The 18,191-nt window shown below is 39.4% G+C and overlaps 1 protein-coding gene across 6 annotated transcripts in view; it reads left to right on the top strand.

Moving 5' to 3' along the window:
• Positions 1-18,191, top strand: part of uso1 (USO1 vesicle transport factor) — a 34,209-nt gene that overhangs the window by 8,144 nt on the left and 7,874 nt on the right. For 3 of the 6 annotated variants that reach the window (XM_077232335.1, XM_077232334.1, XM_077232331.1), the window contains 9 exons: positions 298-438; positions 2,535-2,623; positions 2,721-2,875; positions 8,739-8,944; positions 10,241-10,261; positions 14,566-14,676; positions 15,034-15,152; positions 15,563-15,744; positions 16,821-16,942. In XM_077232335.1, the coding sequence (XP_077088450.1) occupies positions 298-438; positions 2,535-2,623; positions 2,721-2,875; positions 8,739-8,944; positions 10,241-10,261; positions 14,566-14,676; positions 15,034-15,152; positions 15,563-15,744; positions 16,821-16,942 (1,146 nt within the window). The remainder of the gene's footprint in view (positions 1-297; positions 439-2,534; positions 2,624-2,720; positions 2,876-8,738; positions 8,945-10,240; positions 10,262-14,565; positions 14,677-15,033; positions 15,153-15,562; positions 15,745-16,820; positions 16,943-18,191) is intronic. The other 3 variants (XM_077232336.1, XM_077232333.1, XM_077232332.1) reach the window with 1 other exon arrangement.

The raw sequence follows: 18,191 nt of genomic DNA, 5'->3' as shown, positions 1-18,191 counted from the left end.
GTTGTTAACATTTGTTAATGCACTGTGAACTAACATGAACCAACAATAAAAAATAGATTTAACAAAGATTAATAAATGCTTTAAAAATATATTGCTCATTGTTAGTTCATTTTTTAACTAATGTTAACAAATGAGACATTGCTGTAACCACCTCCTCTTCTTCCGCTACTACTTCTCCTTCTTCTTCTTCCCCCTCCTCCTCTTCTTTTGCCACATTATAGAAGCAAGTCAGTGAGTGTTGTTTTGTTAGTTATGTGCTGTTGAGTTAAAATCTCTAGTTGTGTTTTGTCTCTGTAGCTGGTGCGAGTGATGGTTTCTCCAGTGAACTCTCCAGGGGCTACTGCCAGCTGTCAGAAAGCCATGTTCCAGTGTGGTCTCCTCCAGCAGCTGTGCACCATCCTCATGGCCACAGGTGTTCCTGCAGACATCCTCACAGAGGTCAGATTATTCTCAGAATCTTATTCTCATTGGCCTTGTTTACACTTAAGGCCTGCGTTCCGTTCCATATAGCACACAGTTGAGCACATAAGCAATTCAAAGTATATTCGACTGACCGTGAACACGGGTGTATGTATGGGATGTAGTGACTTTGTTTTTGAGCATTCGAACCACTTGAACATGCGCACAAGTTTGGACTAACCCAAAAATCAGGCTGTATATGCATACATAAGTGGACTGTGTTACTGAGGAAAATTACGACATTTGGAAGAGACAAATTTCAGTTTAACTGCCCAGTGATCCATTATGATCAATGAATTTCAAACTGAAGTGAAGAGTCAGATCAGAAAAGTCTGTTTGTTTGTTTGTTTTTGTCGTTCATTGTCCAAAAGTATAAATGCAGACTACAGTAATGTTTTCTCTAGTGGTCGACTGATTCGACCGAGTCTTTGAATATTTAATCAACTTTTAATTTATAAAACCTTGTAAACTTCAGGCAATCCAGCTGTGAGATCTTGTGAAGTGTGCATTTGGAGCCTGCATAAAAATGTGTGAACTAGCCGAATAACAGTTCACATGACTCACAGCTCAGGTTGTATCACGGTTTTAGGGTCACGGTTTCGGTTCGGTATGTCCTACGTTCAGGAAAAAAAGTGTAAAAAAGTGTAACTGTTGGTTACAGTGTTTACTTCCTTTTTATTCATATTTTTAACAGTTTCTTTATTTGTGAAAAATACTGTAATAGTATTACAATAGTAATACAAATAGTATAAGTTATTTTACAGATTTTTTTTTTATCAAGTTCAATATTTTCAGATTATTTATTTCTAATTTAGTAAATGGTTCACTAATTGTTATGCATGTGTTTTTACTATCTTTAAATTAAAACGCATGATATCATGTACTGTCTTTATATCAGCCACCCTGTTCTCTAAGATATCGGCGATCGAAAACATCTATCAATCAACCAGTAGTTTCCTCCATTGCCTGTGTTCTCTCATGCATGTCATGAGTTCAGAACCATTTAGAGATGTGATGTGTGTACAATAGATGTGTGAATCTTCACTTGCCTCACGATTCAGAGGACAACGATTCGATTATAAAGTGATTCTCGGTACTGCTTTTCCTGTGATTCTTTTACTATTAATACATTAATAATCACAATATGTTTTTTTGTTTTTTGTCTTTGTTATTAAAAATAAGTACAAAGATGTAATTAACAATCCAAGAAACAAATGAAATAACCAGTGCATTACATTTGATCATTTCATATCTATTTAACAGAAGTAGTCACTGCACAGTCTTTAGTGTATTAGTTATAAATAAATAAATTATTAATAAAGCTATAAAAAATTATTCAGTCAAGAGCAGTGTGTGATTCCCTCTTTTCTTTTATTGTTTGATTAACATCAATAGCACCAGGTTGATTATATTAATATATAATGCACGGATAATGTTACACATCAGATTTCCCCCCCAATTGTTTACATTAATATGTAACAGACAATGTTTACGTGTATACTTGCCTAGATGGATATTTTGAAAATTCTGTGTGTATTTGACCGTTCAAGTGCAATATGCCGCTAAAGAGAACTGAATTCGGGATCGCATGCTGTCTGAGGACTCGTTTACACTGCAGGTCTTGACAACGCAACATTTTTATTAATATTGCCTATAATAGAGCAACCAATGTAGATAACTAGATATTTAGACCACTGCTCAAAGAAGTGGATCTCTTTTGAGCACTTATAAAGTGGCCATTCACACAGAACACGTTTTTGCATTGAAATACGCAAGACACAAGCAGTTGATTGGAAAAATGGCTAGGTACTGAGAAAGTTTAACTTGTTTTAGCTTAAATGCGTGTTTTAAGAATGCCATGTCATGCACACAATGTTTAAAAACCACTGTCTAGTTCATTTTTACATGGAGAACAATGGAAAAGTAGCACAGTGGAATTCAAAAACATGTTATGTAAATAAAAAAATAAATTGCACAGAATTGCATAATGTTTCTTAAATTATATAGTTTTTTTAACGGTTTTTAATGTACCACTGAAATGTTTTAACTTTTTTCTATTTGTCTTTCTTGTACAGACCATCAATACTGTGTCTGAGGTCATACGTGGATCGGAAGTGAATCAGGACTACTTTGCATCTGTTAATGCCCCATCCAATCCACCAAGGTCTGGTTTGTCTTTTTAACTGTTTTTGAAACGATAATCAAAAAAGTATTTTCTGGTAAAGAGTTAAGAATATGAACTTGTTGGCTGTTTTCTTCAGGCCTGCGATTGTGGTTCTTCTCATGTCAATGGTGAATGAGAGACAGCCGTTTGTTCTCCGCTGTGCTGTTCTTTACTGCTTCCAATGCTTCCTATACAAGAACCATAAAGGACAAGGGGAGATTGTAGCCACACTGCTGCCCTCCACTATAGATGGTAAGGGTTGCCCCGACTAGTCTTAAGGCCGATTTATACTTCTGCGTCGGACCTACGCCGGAGCCTCTACGCCGTAGACTACGCTTTGGTTTTAATTTATACTTCTGCGTCGTTGTCCGCTTTGAAGCACGCAGAGGGAGCATATGAAACCCGAGGGAGCGGTATGAGCAGACCAATCACAGCGCTTGCGTCCGGGTAGAATTGACGCGTTGTTTCATTTTTGGAGAGGTGCACGTCAGGGTACGCCTAAGGGTACGTGTGCTACGCACAGCCTACGACGTAGCTACGGCGTAAGTTCGACGCAGAAGTATAAATTGGGCTTTAGTACTGCCATTAGTTGGTGTAGACTGTTCATGGATCATATGACTTCAGTTGCACTTATTTTATACATGGTGACAGCAGGAAGACAATTTTTCTGTCCAAAAATTGTGAGCCAGTGTAGCTGTGTCATTTTCTGTGTATAGTCACCTGTAATTACTAAATAAATTTTGAATTACATGTAAAGTAAAACTAATGCACTTTGTGTTACCTAGGCATATAATTATAATTATAATATAAATAAAAATATATTCTTATATTTATACATATTTCTTGCCATAAATTTACACACCAGCACTTTGGACATCTGAGTAGGGTATAGATTATTATCGATAACGAAAATACTAATCAAAAAAAAAGAATTTGATTATTGATTAGTCGTGTCTGCGCACTGTGCTCGGAAACTGTTGTCCGAAACATGAGAATGCTTTGTTAATAACATAAGCAGTTCAAACTAAAGCATAAGCGTTTACCACGTCTTGCCCTCTCGCGCTTTGACAGATGCGTGTGCTGTTTAATGCCTTTGGCACAGCGCATTTCCTCAATGCATAACTTACATTTTATGGTTATATCCTCATCTGTAAATGTTAGAAGTTCCGGCAAGTATTTCCATTTAGCATATTCTGACAACAAACGTCTTGTTAAACTTCACAGACTTCAATGAACGTGCACGTAAAACAGACAGAGCGCAGTAGAAAAAAAATGGTCCCACTTTATAATAAGTGGCTTTAAGTACTATGTTCATTTCATTCAGGCCTTTAGCGTCGAGAACGACGATTGGTATGGCGCTTCAGTCTTCTACTATCGAGGAAGTCTTTGTACTGCTGGCAAGATCTTTTGACACCAGATCTTATGGAGGCGTGCCACATTGCTCGGTCACCAGCAAGCGTTTCCCAGTTTTCGCTTGGAAGGCCGAACGACTGAAGGTCACGCTTCAGGACATCCTTGTAGCGGAGCTTCGGCCGGCCGACTGGGCGAGGGGCATCAGCAATTTCGCCATACAAAATTACTTTCGGTAACCGGTTTTCTTCCATGCGGTAAGTGTGGCCAGCCAAGCGTAAGCGACGGGTGCGCAACATAGTGTAGAGGTCTGTGCTCTTGGTCGTGGAAAGGATAACCGAATTTGGAACATGATCCTTCCAAGTTATGCCTATAATTGAGCGCAGACAGCGAAAGTGAAAGGTGTTCAGACGATGTTCATGTCTGCGGTAGGTGCACCAAGTTTCACTGCCGTACAGGAGAGTGCTGAGAATACAGGCCTCGTAAACTTGGACTTTTAGGTGGAGAGAAAGAGAATTGTTCTTCCATACTCTATCGCTAAGCCTGCCGAAGGTTGTTGATGCTTTCCCAATTCGGATGTCCAATTCGCAGTCTAGACTGTTGGAGGTGTCGACTGTGGAACCCAGATAAGTGAACTTTGTGACGTTTGTCAGTACGCTGTTGTTGATAGTGATTGCGGGTGAGAGCATAGCAGGTTGGGCAAAGACCACTGTTTTTCCCAGGCTGATCTTCAATCCAAACTCCTCACAAGCAACAGCAAAGGAGGAGCACATAGCCTGCAGCTCGGTCTCAGAATTGGCAAGGAAGGCGGCATCATCTGCATATAGGAGTTCCCGGATATGGACGCGGTTGATCTTTGTTTTTGCACGAAGTCTTGCCAGGTTGAAGAGATTGCCAGAGCTGCGTGTGGGAAGTAACACTCCAGATGGGACAGGGAAAGCTCGGCGCAAGACAGCGGAGAAGAATATACCAAAGAGAGTTGGAGCCAGAACGCAACCTTGCTTTACACCACAGAAAATTGGAAATTCCTTAGAACGAGAGCCCTCGAACTGTATTGTTGCCTTCATAAGAACATGAAATTCTTGTATGATTTTCAAGAGTTTGGGAGGACAGCCCAGTTGACGGAGGATGGTAAAGAGGCCGAACCTGCTGACATAGTCAAAGGCCTTTGTCAGATCGACAAAGACTGCATACAGGGGCCGACCTTGCTCAATGCATTTCTCTTGGATTTGACGAACTGAGAAAATCATGTCTATGGTTGATCGACCAGGACGGAAGCCGCATTGACTCTCCGGGAGTATCCTATTTGCAATAATCTGTACGCGTGGGAGGATGAGGCGGGCTAAGACCTTGCCAGGCTGGGAGAGAAGAGCTATGCCACGGTAGTTGTTGCAGTCGCAGCGATCCCCTTTGTTCTTATACAGAGTAACTATGTTAGCGTTACGTAATTCGTCTGGGATGGTGCCTTCATTCCAGCAAGTTGAAAAGAGGTGATGGAGTTCCACGGCAAGTGTGTTGCCACCACTTAAGAAGATTTCAGGTGGAAGCCCATCCCCACCAGGGGCTTTGTTGTTCTTCAGAAGGCTGATGGTTTTTATAACCTCATTGAGAGTGATGTTGTTATCAAGGTCGAGCATGATTGGGAGTTGTGGAACAGCAGATACTATAGCAGCTTCACTAGCTGTTACAGGCTCAGCATACAGTGAGCTGTAGTGTTCCACCCAGCGATTTAGCTGATCGTCAAGGTTTGTGAGTATTTCACCTGTTGAAGATCGTAGAGGGGAGGACTTCTTCACAGGAGGACCTAAAGCTTGCTTTAGCCCCTGGTACATACCACCAATGTTACCAGTGGTGGAGCAATGTTCTACATGCCTGCAGATGCTTTCCCAGTAGAGGTGTTTTGCCTCCCGTGTTAGGCGCTGCACCTCTGAGCGGGTCTGTTTCCAATGAGCAATGGTATGAGGGGAGGAGTCTTGTTTGACGGCCAGTCGTGCCGCACGCTTATCCGCAAGAGATGGAAGGAGAGTGTCTGCATGACACCTAAACCAGTCGGGCTGTTTTCGGGTGCGTCTGCCGAAGCTGGAGAATGCGCAATCCGTAACTATGTTACGAAAGAGCAGCCAGGCCGATGTAGCATCCTGGGTGGGGGCGGACAGAACAAAATTGGCTTGCAGCGAAGCCTGAAATTGTTGGCAGTTTTCCTTTGACTTGGTTGCAAGGATGTCGAACGTCGGAGATGGCTTTGGACGAGACCGGTGGATTCTCTTGGGTTTGAGTTTAATCTTGCAGCGCACAAGTGAATGATCTGTGTCACAGTCAGCAGATTGCATAGACCTGACATGAGTGAGGTCCTGAAGGTGGGTTTTTTGGATGATCACATGGTCAAGTTGATGCCAGCGTTTAGAGCGTGGGTGTTGCCATGTCATTTTGGACCATATTGAGCCTTCAAAAAAGGATGATGGAATGCACAGCTTATGTGAAGCGCAAAGCTCAAGGAGGCGCTGTCCATTGTCGTTCTTTGAGCCCACACCATGTAGACCCAGCACGTCTGGCCAGGCGTTGGTGTTACTGCCCACACGAGCATTGAAATCGCCAAGGATGACTATGCGGTGGCCACGACTAATGTTGGAAAGAGTTTCACTCAGCAGGAGATAGAAAGAATCTTTCTGATCGTCTGGCGAAGTTAGGGTCGGGGCGTAGGTAGAAAGTAATGTCACTGGACCCGCGGTGGTGTGCAGTCGCAGTGACGACAGCCTGGGAGAGATGGAGATGGGAGTTTCAGTGAAACAGAGCAGCTTGTTGCAGATGGCAAAACCCACTCCATGCTTTGGTCTTTCATTGTCGGGATAGCCAGTCCAGTAAAACGTGAAGTTAGCTTCACGTACAGAGCCACTTCCAGTGAGCCACGTCTCGCTTAATGCTGCGATGTCCACCCTGAGTCGTAGAAGTTCCCTGTCTATAACAGCAGACTTCCGGGGATGGACTCCGTCAAGACAAGAAGTCACCCCGAGAGAACGGACATTCCAACATGCCAAACGCAGTTGGGAGGCAGTAGCAGGATGACGACCGGGACGCGCCTGCCTAGAACGCGAGCCCTGCCGAGCAACGACAGCACCCCTATTTGCAGGGGGCTCCCGAGTTGCCAGTCGCTGAGAGTTTTTTTCAGACAATTCCATCGTAGTTGCTTGAAACGTCAAACGCCGAGGCAAAAAGTTAGTGGATGAGTGCATGCCCAGAACAAAGCATCCACCTCTGGACCCAGCACTGCAAGCACCAGCGGAGCACAAATGTGCGACAGCTGGAGCAGTGATGGGTTGCCCCGCAGTACCCGCTGACTGGGTGTTGATCCCTGACCGTTGATCGTGAGACGGTTCTTCCGCTCAGTTATCTGCCATGGGAGAACGGTAGCTGAAACCTTCGGCTGCGCTCGCACCATGACTGCCAACTCCTGCTGCCAAGATGGCATATTGCTATTTAACCCATAGGTGGGGTCTGGATTGGTGAGAGCCAGGGCATGTCCACACGCCGGTGGGCCATGAACTCAACACCTCTGGGGTTCCAGACTACTCTGAGATCCCTCATGCACTTAGCCTGGGGCCGCAAGGTACCCAGTTTGCCATGGTGCACCGCGTGGAGGTGGCATGAGAGTCTTGGCCAACGAGACGCTCTAACCATCAGTGAGTTGGACTTACAAAGCTGCCTCCCCTTCACTCTCAGGAGTATAGATGGCGATAGCTGCTGGAAGCTAGAGAGACAAAGCACCTGAGAGCCAAGCAGCTAGGCACTCTACGCAACTGCGACACTACACGCTCGAAAGCCCTGTGTGAAAACACACCACACCACACCATAGTACAATGTAATAGTACCATAGTACAATGTAAGTACTATGTACTTACATTGAAAAATAAGTACAATGTACTTACTACTTATTGTGTTCATGTTGTATTGTAAAACACTTTAGCGGCTATTGAGGTGTGATACTGGTAAGGTTAGGGACAAGTGTGGTGGGTATGGGTTGGTTTAAGGGTGGGTTAAGGTGTAAGGGAAGGGTCAAATGTGTAATTACAAATGTAACTACATAAATTAATTACAGCTGTAATTACGTGAAGATATTTTCAAAATATAAGTACAATGTAAAAACATGTCCATTGTATCAAATTATTAATTTCAATGTAAGTACATAGTACTTAAAGCCACTTAATTTAAAGCGGGACCAAAAAATTTTTTAGAAATTAGGTGTAGGATTAAAAATATACATGTAACACAAGTATTCATATTTATGAGAACAGTAACAGTAAAGGCACTAATGTTGGAATAGCCCATTAATGTAATATAAATACTATGGTTGTACGAGTGAACATGTTCCTCATAGTTAACATTTGGTGCTTTCGTTTTTAATTATTTATTTATTTTATTTAGTCTTTTTAATTTCTGCTTTAAAATAATAAGCAATCAGTTGTTTTTAGGTTTAAAATTTAGTTGTTTGCTTATAATGTACAGCATAGCCTACATAGATACATTCACTATATATGTTTCATAGGCTTTGTATTACACATTTTGTAAGCATATGGCAGGATATGGAATAATATTGTTTAAAATAATAGATTTAAAGTTTTAATGGATAATAAATTTTAAATTTTTTCAGATTAATCGAAAAAGTAATCGACTGATTATGCTTTAATATATATATATATATATATATATATATATATATATAATTTTTTTTCTTTTTTTTTTTTCTTTCTCTTGTCTCTCTGTCCCTCAGCTAACTCTATCTCAGCGGGACAGCTGTTATGTGGAGGTCTGTTCTCAGCAGACTCTCTGTCAAACTGGTGTGCCGCTGTGGCTCTGGCTCATGCGCTGCAGGATAACCTCACCCAGAAAGAGCAGCTACTGCGCGTACAGTTGGCCACCAGCCTGGGCAAGCCACCCGTTTCCCTTCTGCAGCAGTGCACCAACATCCTGTCCCAGGTACCCATTCTCAAACTTATAATGTGTGTGTTTAGTCAACATTTTGGGTTTGATTGGGCTCATTGACGTTAGTCAGGGCTATTAAACCTTTTGGGGTTTTCAATGTTTTGCCTCAGTAATTCTACCATATCTGTCTTTTTGGACACTGTCCGTTGAAAAGACGAGAATATGTCGTGTTTTGGTTGCTGGTAGCGGTGTACGATTGGTATGATGTAGTTAAGCAATATTACAAGTAAGATTTCAATTTTTCCCTGAATATCAGCATGATTGCAAATGTTTATTGAACTGTTGTATAAAATCGTTATCACAATATGTTAAAATTAAGTTATATTTTAGACACCATATTGTCTGTTTTTTTTTTTCTCGTGAACTGGTGTGTCTCTGAGCTATACATAGTGGTGTTTCATTCCTAAATAAATTAGCTTTTTTTCTTCCCGATTCGAATGAACGAATGACTCAATGAATCCGACATAAAGTGATCAATATCACACACCCCTAGTTGCTGATCTACTCCATGGGGTGTTGATTTGCTAGTTTGTTCTCAGGCTAAACATCAAGACCAACGTTTTCAACCAGCAGCATGACTTTCCACCCGCTAGACCAGCACCAAACCAGCATAAACCAGCCTCAACCATCTTAAAAGTTCATGCTGGTCTAAGCTGTTTTTTCGACAGTTCTGGGTAGGGCTGCACAATATATCAAAATATCGCAAATGTATATACAGTATATCGCGATATACATATCGCAACGGCTTGCAATAACTGGGGTCATGATCAAAAGATAAAGAGAAAATCACTCGCTGCTTTTGGCTGAATAACTTTTGTAGCTTTAATAAGAATCAGAATATATTTAATTCATACAGTGAAAACTAAGCAGTGGATTATTCCGTTTCTGTTGTTAAATGAACCTAAAGTAGGCCTACCTGAAACCCTAAACCCCGTGGTTTACACTGATGTTAAAATAACAATTCTTATGCTACAGTAAAACACTGCTGTTCAGTTTCAGAAGTTTTAGAGATGTTTTCTTGTCACAAAAAGAATGTGAAACGCATATGTAGGTTATATCATTTTAAATATATTTTAAAGATAATTTGTTTATTTCACACACTTTAAGCATTATAGCATTGAATATCGCATTATTTAATGAGTTATCACGTATTGCTTTTTTCTTCAATATCGTGCAGCCCTAGTTCTGGGCAAGGTTTCCCAAGATTTGGGGACATTCTGAACTCGTATGGGAATGGTAGCTTGTGGTTGTCACTGAATATCAAAGTGAACTGTGCTGTGGTTTTTGCAGGGTGATAAGCTCGACCGAAGGGTGAGTATCTGAGCGTGGACAGTTTAATGTGATGGTGTGGCTTGGCCTCATTTCCACCATGGGGGTTCATTAGGTGTTTTGTGTTCCTTCTGTTTGCTGTTTCTGCCCTGTTTGTTGTGTTCCCTTACTGACCCTGGCAGCCCTGGCTTTGACTGTTTGATTTTCAACTGCTGGCTGCATGCTATGGTCTTTCGGGCTTATTCTGGAAGAGACAGCAGTTTCGGACTCTGTGAAATCTATACTGTTATTTACCCCTTTCAACTGTCTGCTCAGTCCAATGAGTTCATGACTAAACATTCACTCAAAACTAGAGATGCACCGATAAGATTTTTTTTTTTTTTGCTGATACCGATTTTAACAAACAACTATTGGCCAATTCCAATATGGTATTTGCCACTTTTTATTTGAACTTTTGTCATTAAAATAGATTACTGTTTTGATCATGTTTTAAATTAGCAAAGTTCAAAAACGCATGCATTAAGATATACTTGCTAGTTTATTGCTGCATAAACTCATTTCTTTTGAACGTGGATTGAATCCATTTAACAATAAACATGCCAACATAAATGCATAAATACAACAGAACAAAAATGCTGACGTAGCTGGCAACTTTGTTAAAAAAATGCTGGTGGTGAAAGAGTTAAAACTCAAAGCAGCCTAGCCTAATATTCCTGCTGCGCTGCTGTCTAAGAGCTGCACAGATCCAATATACTGGTACACAAGCATTTTAGACAGAACCGACTATGTTTACAAGGATACTCGCCAAGACAGGCATTTTGATATAATTTTGTCTGAATTCGAAGTGAAAGAGAACTCGATTAAAGGACAATTCTGGCGCAAAATGAACCTAAATAACACATGGGTACCGAGTCGACAGTTCTCTGGGATGCGTTTTCATGATAATCGAATGAACCCAGTTTTAGCTTTAGTTTCAGTTTAACCACAGATTAGCTTATAACGCTAGTATATGGGGCATGGAATAAGTACAAATAAAAATCAGTACTTAATACCACTAACAAGGCTCAAAATAGCCCACACTAACACGGTAGAATAATGAGGGTCCCTACATGCAAACCGAAGCATTGAGAACTTTGTAAGTGTACTGACAGTTTAATTAGAAGATACTTCATAGACACTACACTTTGCGTATTTTGGCAGGAGCCATCTTTGGAAAACAGTCTCGACCAGTCGAACCACGAACAGCGTTCGTGGTTTGACTGGTCGAGACTGTTTTCCAAAGATGGCTCCTGCCTATATACACGAAGTGTACTGTCTTTATAGAGTATCTTATTATTAAACTGTCTGTGGGCTATTTTGAGCCTTGTAAGTGGTATTAACTAGCGATGCCCTATATACAAGCGTTGTAAACTAATATGTGGTAAAGCTAAAACTGGGTACATTTGATTATCATGAAAACACATCCCAGATGAACGGTCCACTCGGTACCCATGTGTTATTAACCCCTAGGTTCATTTTGCGCCAGAATTGTCCTTTAAGTACTTGATCCGCTTTCCCGGCACGTGCTTTGGATGTATGCGCACACAAAACTTTTCAAACAGTAAGTAGAATTGAGTTCTCTTTCGCATCGTCTTGCACTTGAATATTTAAATTCGCAAGTCTTACAAAAGCATGTGGAAAGGATACATTTTCATGAAGATGAAGCACTGGCCTGATAGCATTCCTTATTGTCAAGCCCTGCTGTATTTTATACAGATTTCATTTTGTTTTGGCAAGCATTTAATTATGCAACAGACATTATACAACTCCGTGCCTTCATGCAGTTAATGAATAAACCATCGGTTTGTTATATCGGCCTCTTTCTACAGCTGATATGCAGATTGCTATAAATTGATAAAAAATCGGCCAATACACCGGTGCATCTCTTCTCAAAACTATTCCTGATTGCTTTTTCTGCTGCCCAGTTCTTTCCTGTTTTGCTTTTTGCTAATTGTTTTATGCACATCTTAGCTATCTTGTTTATAATTCTTATCTTGTTGAAAAGTTAATAATTACTTGTAAATTTCCATTATGCCTTTTTTTTACCCCTAAAACTAACAGTTCTTATAAGCTAGCCCTTACAGACGCTGATGTTTTTCAATAAAACCCTCTCCATAGTGTTTGAATGGAAACTTTCATAGTCCCTTTTAAACACTGTATTATAACCATTTTGTAATATACAATACCATTCAGAAGTGAACTTTTTTGAAAGAAAGTAATACTTTCATTAATCAAGGACGCATTGAATTTATCAATAATGGCAGTAAAGACATTCATGGTGTTACAAAAGATTTCGAAGTCAATTAATGCTGTTCTTTAAAAAAAGTATCATGGTTCTGACAAAAATAGAACAGCTGTTTTCAACATTGATGATATAAACTCTTTCTTGAGCACTGAATCAGCGTATTAGAATGATTTCTGAAGGATCGTGTGACTGAAGTAATTTTAAATGCAGCTTTGCCATTACAGGAATTTAATTTAAAAAAAACATTCTTTTAAATTGTAATATTTTACAATATCACTGTTATTAAATGCAGCCTTGGTGAGCATAAAATACTTCTTTTGTTTTTAAACATAAATAAATAAAAATTCTTACCAGCACCAAACCTTTGAAGGGACTGTAAGTAACGCAAGGATTGTTCACACTTACCCCTTTTCCACCAAAAAAGAACGGGTTCGGAACTGGTGCTGGTTCAAAGTTGGTTCGGAGTTGGTTCAACTTGCGAACCTCCTCAGAACCTGTTTGTTTTTCCACTTCTAGAGCGCCCAGCGAACGACGTCGTTACGTCACTGTGTACGTCGCTTTACGTCTCAGCTAGAAACGCTCGCAAGTACAACATTACTTTGGGATTATCTCTAACTCGTGAACCAAGAAGGCTTTAAAAACAATTGAAATATGTAAGTCTTTTAATCTTTTCCTTTGATATGTAATATTTTCTGATTAGTTATGTACACCTGTCTTGTCTTTTTTTTCTCTCCGTTTATTTGTTCTATTTTGTGACTGTTTTCTTCTTTGCTTACATAATGTTTTCAATAAAAAAAAAAGCTAGAAACGCTTGCGCCAACTTCAAGCATAACAATTACAATGGCGGACTACATCGTGTTTCTGCAAATGTTTCTCCTGGCTTTGCGGTCAGAAAAGATGTTTAGGACACATCTAAACCCGCCCCCAGCCCCCGACGTAAGCATGACGTGGTAAAAGAACGGTTCTCTGGTTCTAGTCCAGCAAAGAGTTGGTTCTTTGGCTGTCGAAACACAAAGATCTGGTTCGCGCGCAGGCACCGGCTCCGAACCGGCTCTCAAAACGCTTTGGTGGAAAAGGGGTAACTGTTTATGCTGGAATATATTGACATGTAGTGTGTTACGAATACTTGAATGTTGTAGTTCTTCAAAAATACAAAGTGTGGAATTTAAAACACTTTATGCACTCAGTGGTTACCACTTTCTTCAAGAAGTGGAGAGGCTAGTACAAGTACTTATGGCAACACATCGCATGCATTTGAAAAGAAATTTAATTGAAAAACTGAATTTTTCTGTGTATTAAAAATGTTAAATGTTCCATTTGACATGACACTACTCTTCTAAAATGTATAAACTATATGGGAGAGTTGATAGTGTAAGTGCATAGTATAATTAGTACATCATTTGGGATGCAACTCTTGTCATCCTTTTAAGGTTGTCTTTGTATTTAGACCACATTTTACATTGAAACACTTCAGATTTTGTTTTTGTGATGCAATTATCCTGATGGCATTTTATCCTAAAACTATGACTATATTAACTACAAACACCTAATTACTGCTTATTAATAGTTAGTTATTTGGACGAAATTTGAAATCAAAACTGGTCCTAACAAATAGCACACTATTTGTGCCTGTTTTTCTTTAGATCATGACGTTGAACAGAGTTTGCCAACAAACATTTTTAAATTAAGTTTTCATTATATTTATTATCTGTAGACTAATTAGTGGAAAATCCTTTGGTCACAAACATCTTATGTAAGATAAGATCTTAACTGCAAGCAAAACAGGTCAAAAACAAGTTCTGACTGAAAGCAACCATCTGCAGTTTTGCTATTTATTGTATTTCTGCAGAAATTAGCAAATACGATTTGGAGAACTTTGGAAATACTGTCTAAAAGGACTTAAAATTTAAATTTTACCATCTTAAGTGATTTGTTTCATGCAGTAGTTTCTTTTTCAATTGATTTGCTAATTTCTTAGATGTTAAAGTTGTACATTAGCTCAATATAAATGTATATGGCAGTGTGAGTGTGTAATCAAGACTGTATAATTTTCTGTGTTCAGGGCAGTAGGGTGCAGACGAAGGTCGGTCTCCTCATGTTGCTTTGCACCTGGATTAGTAACTGTCCAATCGCTGTCATGCACTTCCTGCACAATCAAGATAATGTTCCCTTTGTATCCTTTTGTCCATACACGCACACACCTGATTGATATAGTTGATATACACACAAATGGTGTATAACTAATCTAATTGTATTGGTACAGTGATGATAAAAAGTTTGTATCTTAGTTAATGATTCACAGTGCGACTTTATTTTCTTACCTATGTTTAACTCCGTATGGTAGGGTAGTTCTAATCACAGCTTGGTATGCATTAAATTACATCACAGCAACCACATCACATTTTCAATCTTTTCAGATTAGAGTACAGCAAGTGTAAACTTGTCTGTGGTTTTTATGGCTCATGTCATTTTGAGTACAGTTACCTGTGTGTCAGATACTGTGATGTGTTTCCTTAAATTATGTGTTCAGCTGACAGGTCAAATTTCAGAAAACCTGGGTGAGGATGAGCGACTGGTTCAGGGTCTGTGCGCTCTGTTGTTGGGGATTTGTATCTACTATAATGACAACAGCTTAGAGAATTACACCAAGTATGTTCTTAATTTATGCTTTCTTTTGTTCATATTTCTTGGTCTTATAACTAAAGCTGTCAGCTGATTTAAAATGATCCATGACTAAACTTTTTGATAACTAAAGGGCACATAAATACATTTTATTCAATACATTAATACATCACACGTGTAAGTGTTGGTTTTGTCAATTTGTAAATAGAACAGAACAGCACAGCCAGGCTATATAGTACTGTGTCTTTGAGTATTGAGTTTTTAGAAAGCAGATGGAAAACAAAAATTATTCCTATAATGTGTTCAGCTTTATTTAATAAATTAACATGTTACAATTATCAGCGCATTTTATAACAATTCCCATAGTGCTGTCATTTAGTGTTGAGCCTCCTTTACTATCTCTCAATGTTACGCGAAATATATTTTCCTCTTCACAGAGAAAAGCTGAAGCAGTTGATTGAGAAGCGCATAGGGAAGGAAAACTTTGTGGAGAAGTTGGGCTTTATAACCAAACACGAACTGTATTCCCGTGCTGCTCAGAAACCTCAGCCAGCCTTTTCCACCCCAGAACACATGCTGTTTGATCATGAGTTCACCAAACTTGTTAAAGAGTTAGAAGGTTAGTTTTGGAGTCCTGAATACAAACTAAGGCTACGTTCACACTGCAGGCTGAAACGACCCAATTCCGATTCTTTTGCCCCTATGCGACCTGTATCTAATCTTTTCATGACAGTCTGAACGACACAGATCCAATCTTTTCAAATGCGACCCAGGCCACTTGGGTGTGTGGTCCAAATCCGATATGTATCCGATCTTTTCAAATGCGACTTCAATCTGAACGGCCAGGTCACATGTATCCGACCAGCACGTCATTGATATGCGACAAACGTCATAATTCTGCGTTGAAGTGAAACAACAAGTGACGTCGTTGACCGTTGAGTACTCTTCTGCGCATGCGGGTCACTTCATTTCACGTTCACGTTCACACAGGAGATCACAAAAAGTCGAATTTAATTGGAAATGTGAACGGCCTTGCAATAAAATCGAATTTTTTAAAAAATCGGAATTGAGCATTAAGCCCCTGCAGTGTGAACTAGACCTAGACTAAGACCTCTTTTCCATTGTTATTAACATCCGTCAGTGATCCATCCAGCCACAAGTGCACGGTCATAAATTCAGGTGTAAATGGGATTCAGACCTTTTGACCTTTTGAAATGTAGTCACTCAAACCAGCAGGGGTGCATAGCCATCCTAATGTGTCCTGTCCAACATTAAAGGTTCACCTACTAATGTACATAATCTTTGTCAAAACAAGGGTTTTAGACTTTACTGGCGAGGCTCAGCTTTAATAGAAAGCAATCGTCTGATTCAAATGTTTCAGATTAGAAGTTACTGGAAATGGATCACTGAAGACGCATGTTAATAACTTGTATTTCGCACAATGACAAGTAATAACTGCATCCTTAAGAGACTGTTTTTATTGTATTTTTTCTTTCTCTAAAGTCCACTGTTTATTCTTTGCACCAAAAATATCTTCATTCATTATTTTCTTACATGCTCCCTCTGTTCCTCAGAATTAAACGGTCCTTTTTTTTCTGTGCCTTAAAGAAGCGCTATGTGAATTTGATAACTCATATGATCCGTTTAGGTAAAAGGTTTATTTTTCATGTTTGCAGTTCTTTTTGTTGTTCATAGGAATGATAACAAAAGCAGTGCTTAAGTCAAGCGAGGAAGAGAAAAAGGAAGAAGAGGTGAAGAAAACACTAGAACAGCATGACAGCATTGTCACCCAGTACAAAGAGTTGATCAGAGAACAGGTAAAAATTATACTGCATCAAACTATGAAACATTGCATTCTGACAAATGTGAGAATGTGATAAACTAATCCTAGAGATATTTTAAGTTATATAGTGTATATATAACAGTATTAATTTGCCTTGGGTAATTCATGGGGTAACAACAGTTTTCATACTTCATCAGTCTATTTTATATGAAAATCATAAGCAGTGTTGCAAAAAAAATATAAAATGTATATCCCAGACCCCAGATGAGAACACCAAAAGCAGAGATAATTTATTATTTTGATAAGATTAACTTTTATTGAATATTTGATTATCTGTACCTGCCATGAAGCTATGGCGGCAATAAACTTAAATACTAATTATTAATGTTAATATGTTGTGGCCCAGCTAAAGCACCTTAAATTTTTTTTTGTGAAAGAACCCCTTCAAGCTTAAAGTGAAAAAAAGTAACCCGATAAAAAAATCTGACAAGAAGAATGGACTAACAGATACCGTTCTTTAATTGGAGTCATAGGTAGCCCTACTGGATCTTAAAGGGTTAGTTGACCCAAAAATGAAAATTAAGTCATTAATTACTCACCCCCATGCTGTACCAACCCCGTAAGACTTTCGTTCATCTTCGGAACACAAATGAAGATATTTTTGATTAAATCTGAGAGGTGGATCACTGTTACATAGGCTGCCTAAGGGAATGAAACTTGACGGCCCAGAAAGTCATTAAAGAACATGTTTAAATATTCCATGTGCCTACAGTGGCTCAACTATAAGTTTATCAAGCGACGTGGAAGAGGAGAGAAGAGGACGTTCTTCTACTACTACTTCTTGTTCAGTTCTCGCGAATGCGTCGTGGAAATCTCTTCAACTCTCGTCTCAAGGCCCACAAGGAAGTAATGGAATAGTCGAATAAAGTCGTCATTTATGGGGTTTTTTCGCACAAAAAGTAGTCTCGTCGCTTGATAAACTTATAGTTGAGCCACTGTAGGCACATGGAATATTTAAACATGTTCTTTAATGACTTTCTGGGCCGTCAAGTTTCATTCCCTTAGGCAGCCTATGTAGCAGTGATCCACCTCTCAGATTTAATCAAAAATATCTTCATTTGTGTTCCGAAGATGAACGAAGGTCTTACAGGGTTGGTACAGCATGGGGGTGAGTAATTAATGACTTAATTTTCATTTTTGGGTGAACTAACCCTTTAATCCAGAGAAGTAAATCCTTATCAACTTTGGTTTGAAATATGGGCAATAATTGTCATATGAATAAC

This window comes from Siphateles boraxobius, unplaced genomic scaffold (assembly GCF_051911475.1).
Source record: "Siphateles boraxobius isolate OS27281-9 unplaced genomic scaffold, OSU_SipBor_1 17, whole genome shotgun sequence".
Classification (NCBI taxonomy): domain Eukaryota; kingdom Metazoa; phylum Chordata; class Actinopteri; order Cypriniformes; family Leuciscidae; genus Siphateles; species Siphateles boraxobius.
Note: the sequence above shows the minus strand (reverse complement) of the source record. Positions and strands in the feature narration are given on the sequence as shown.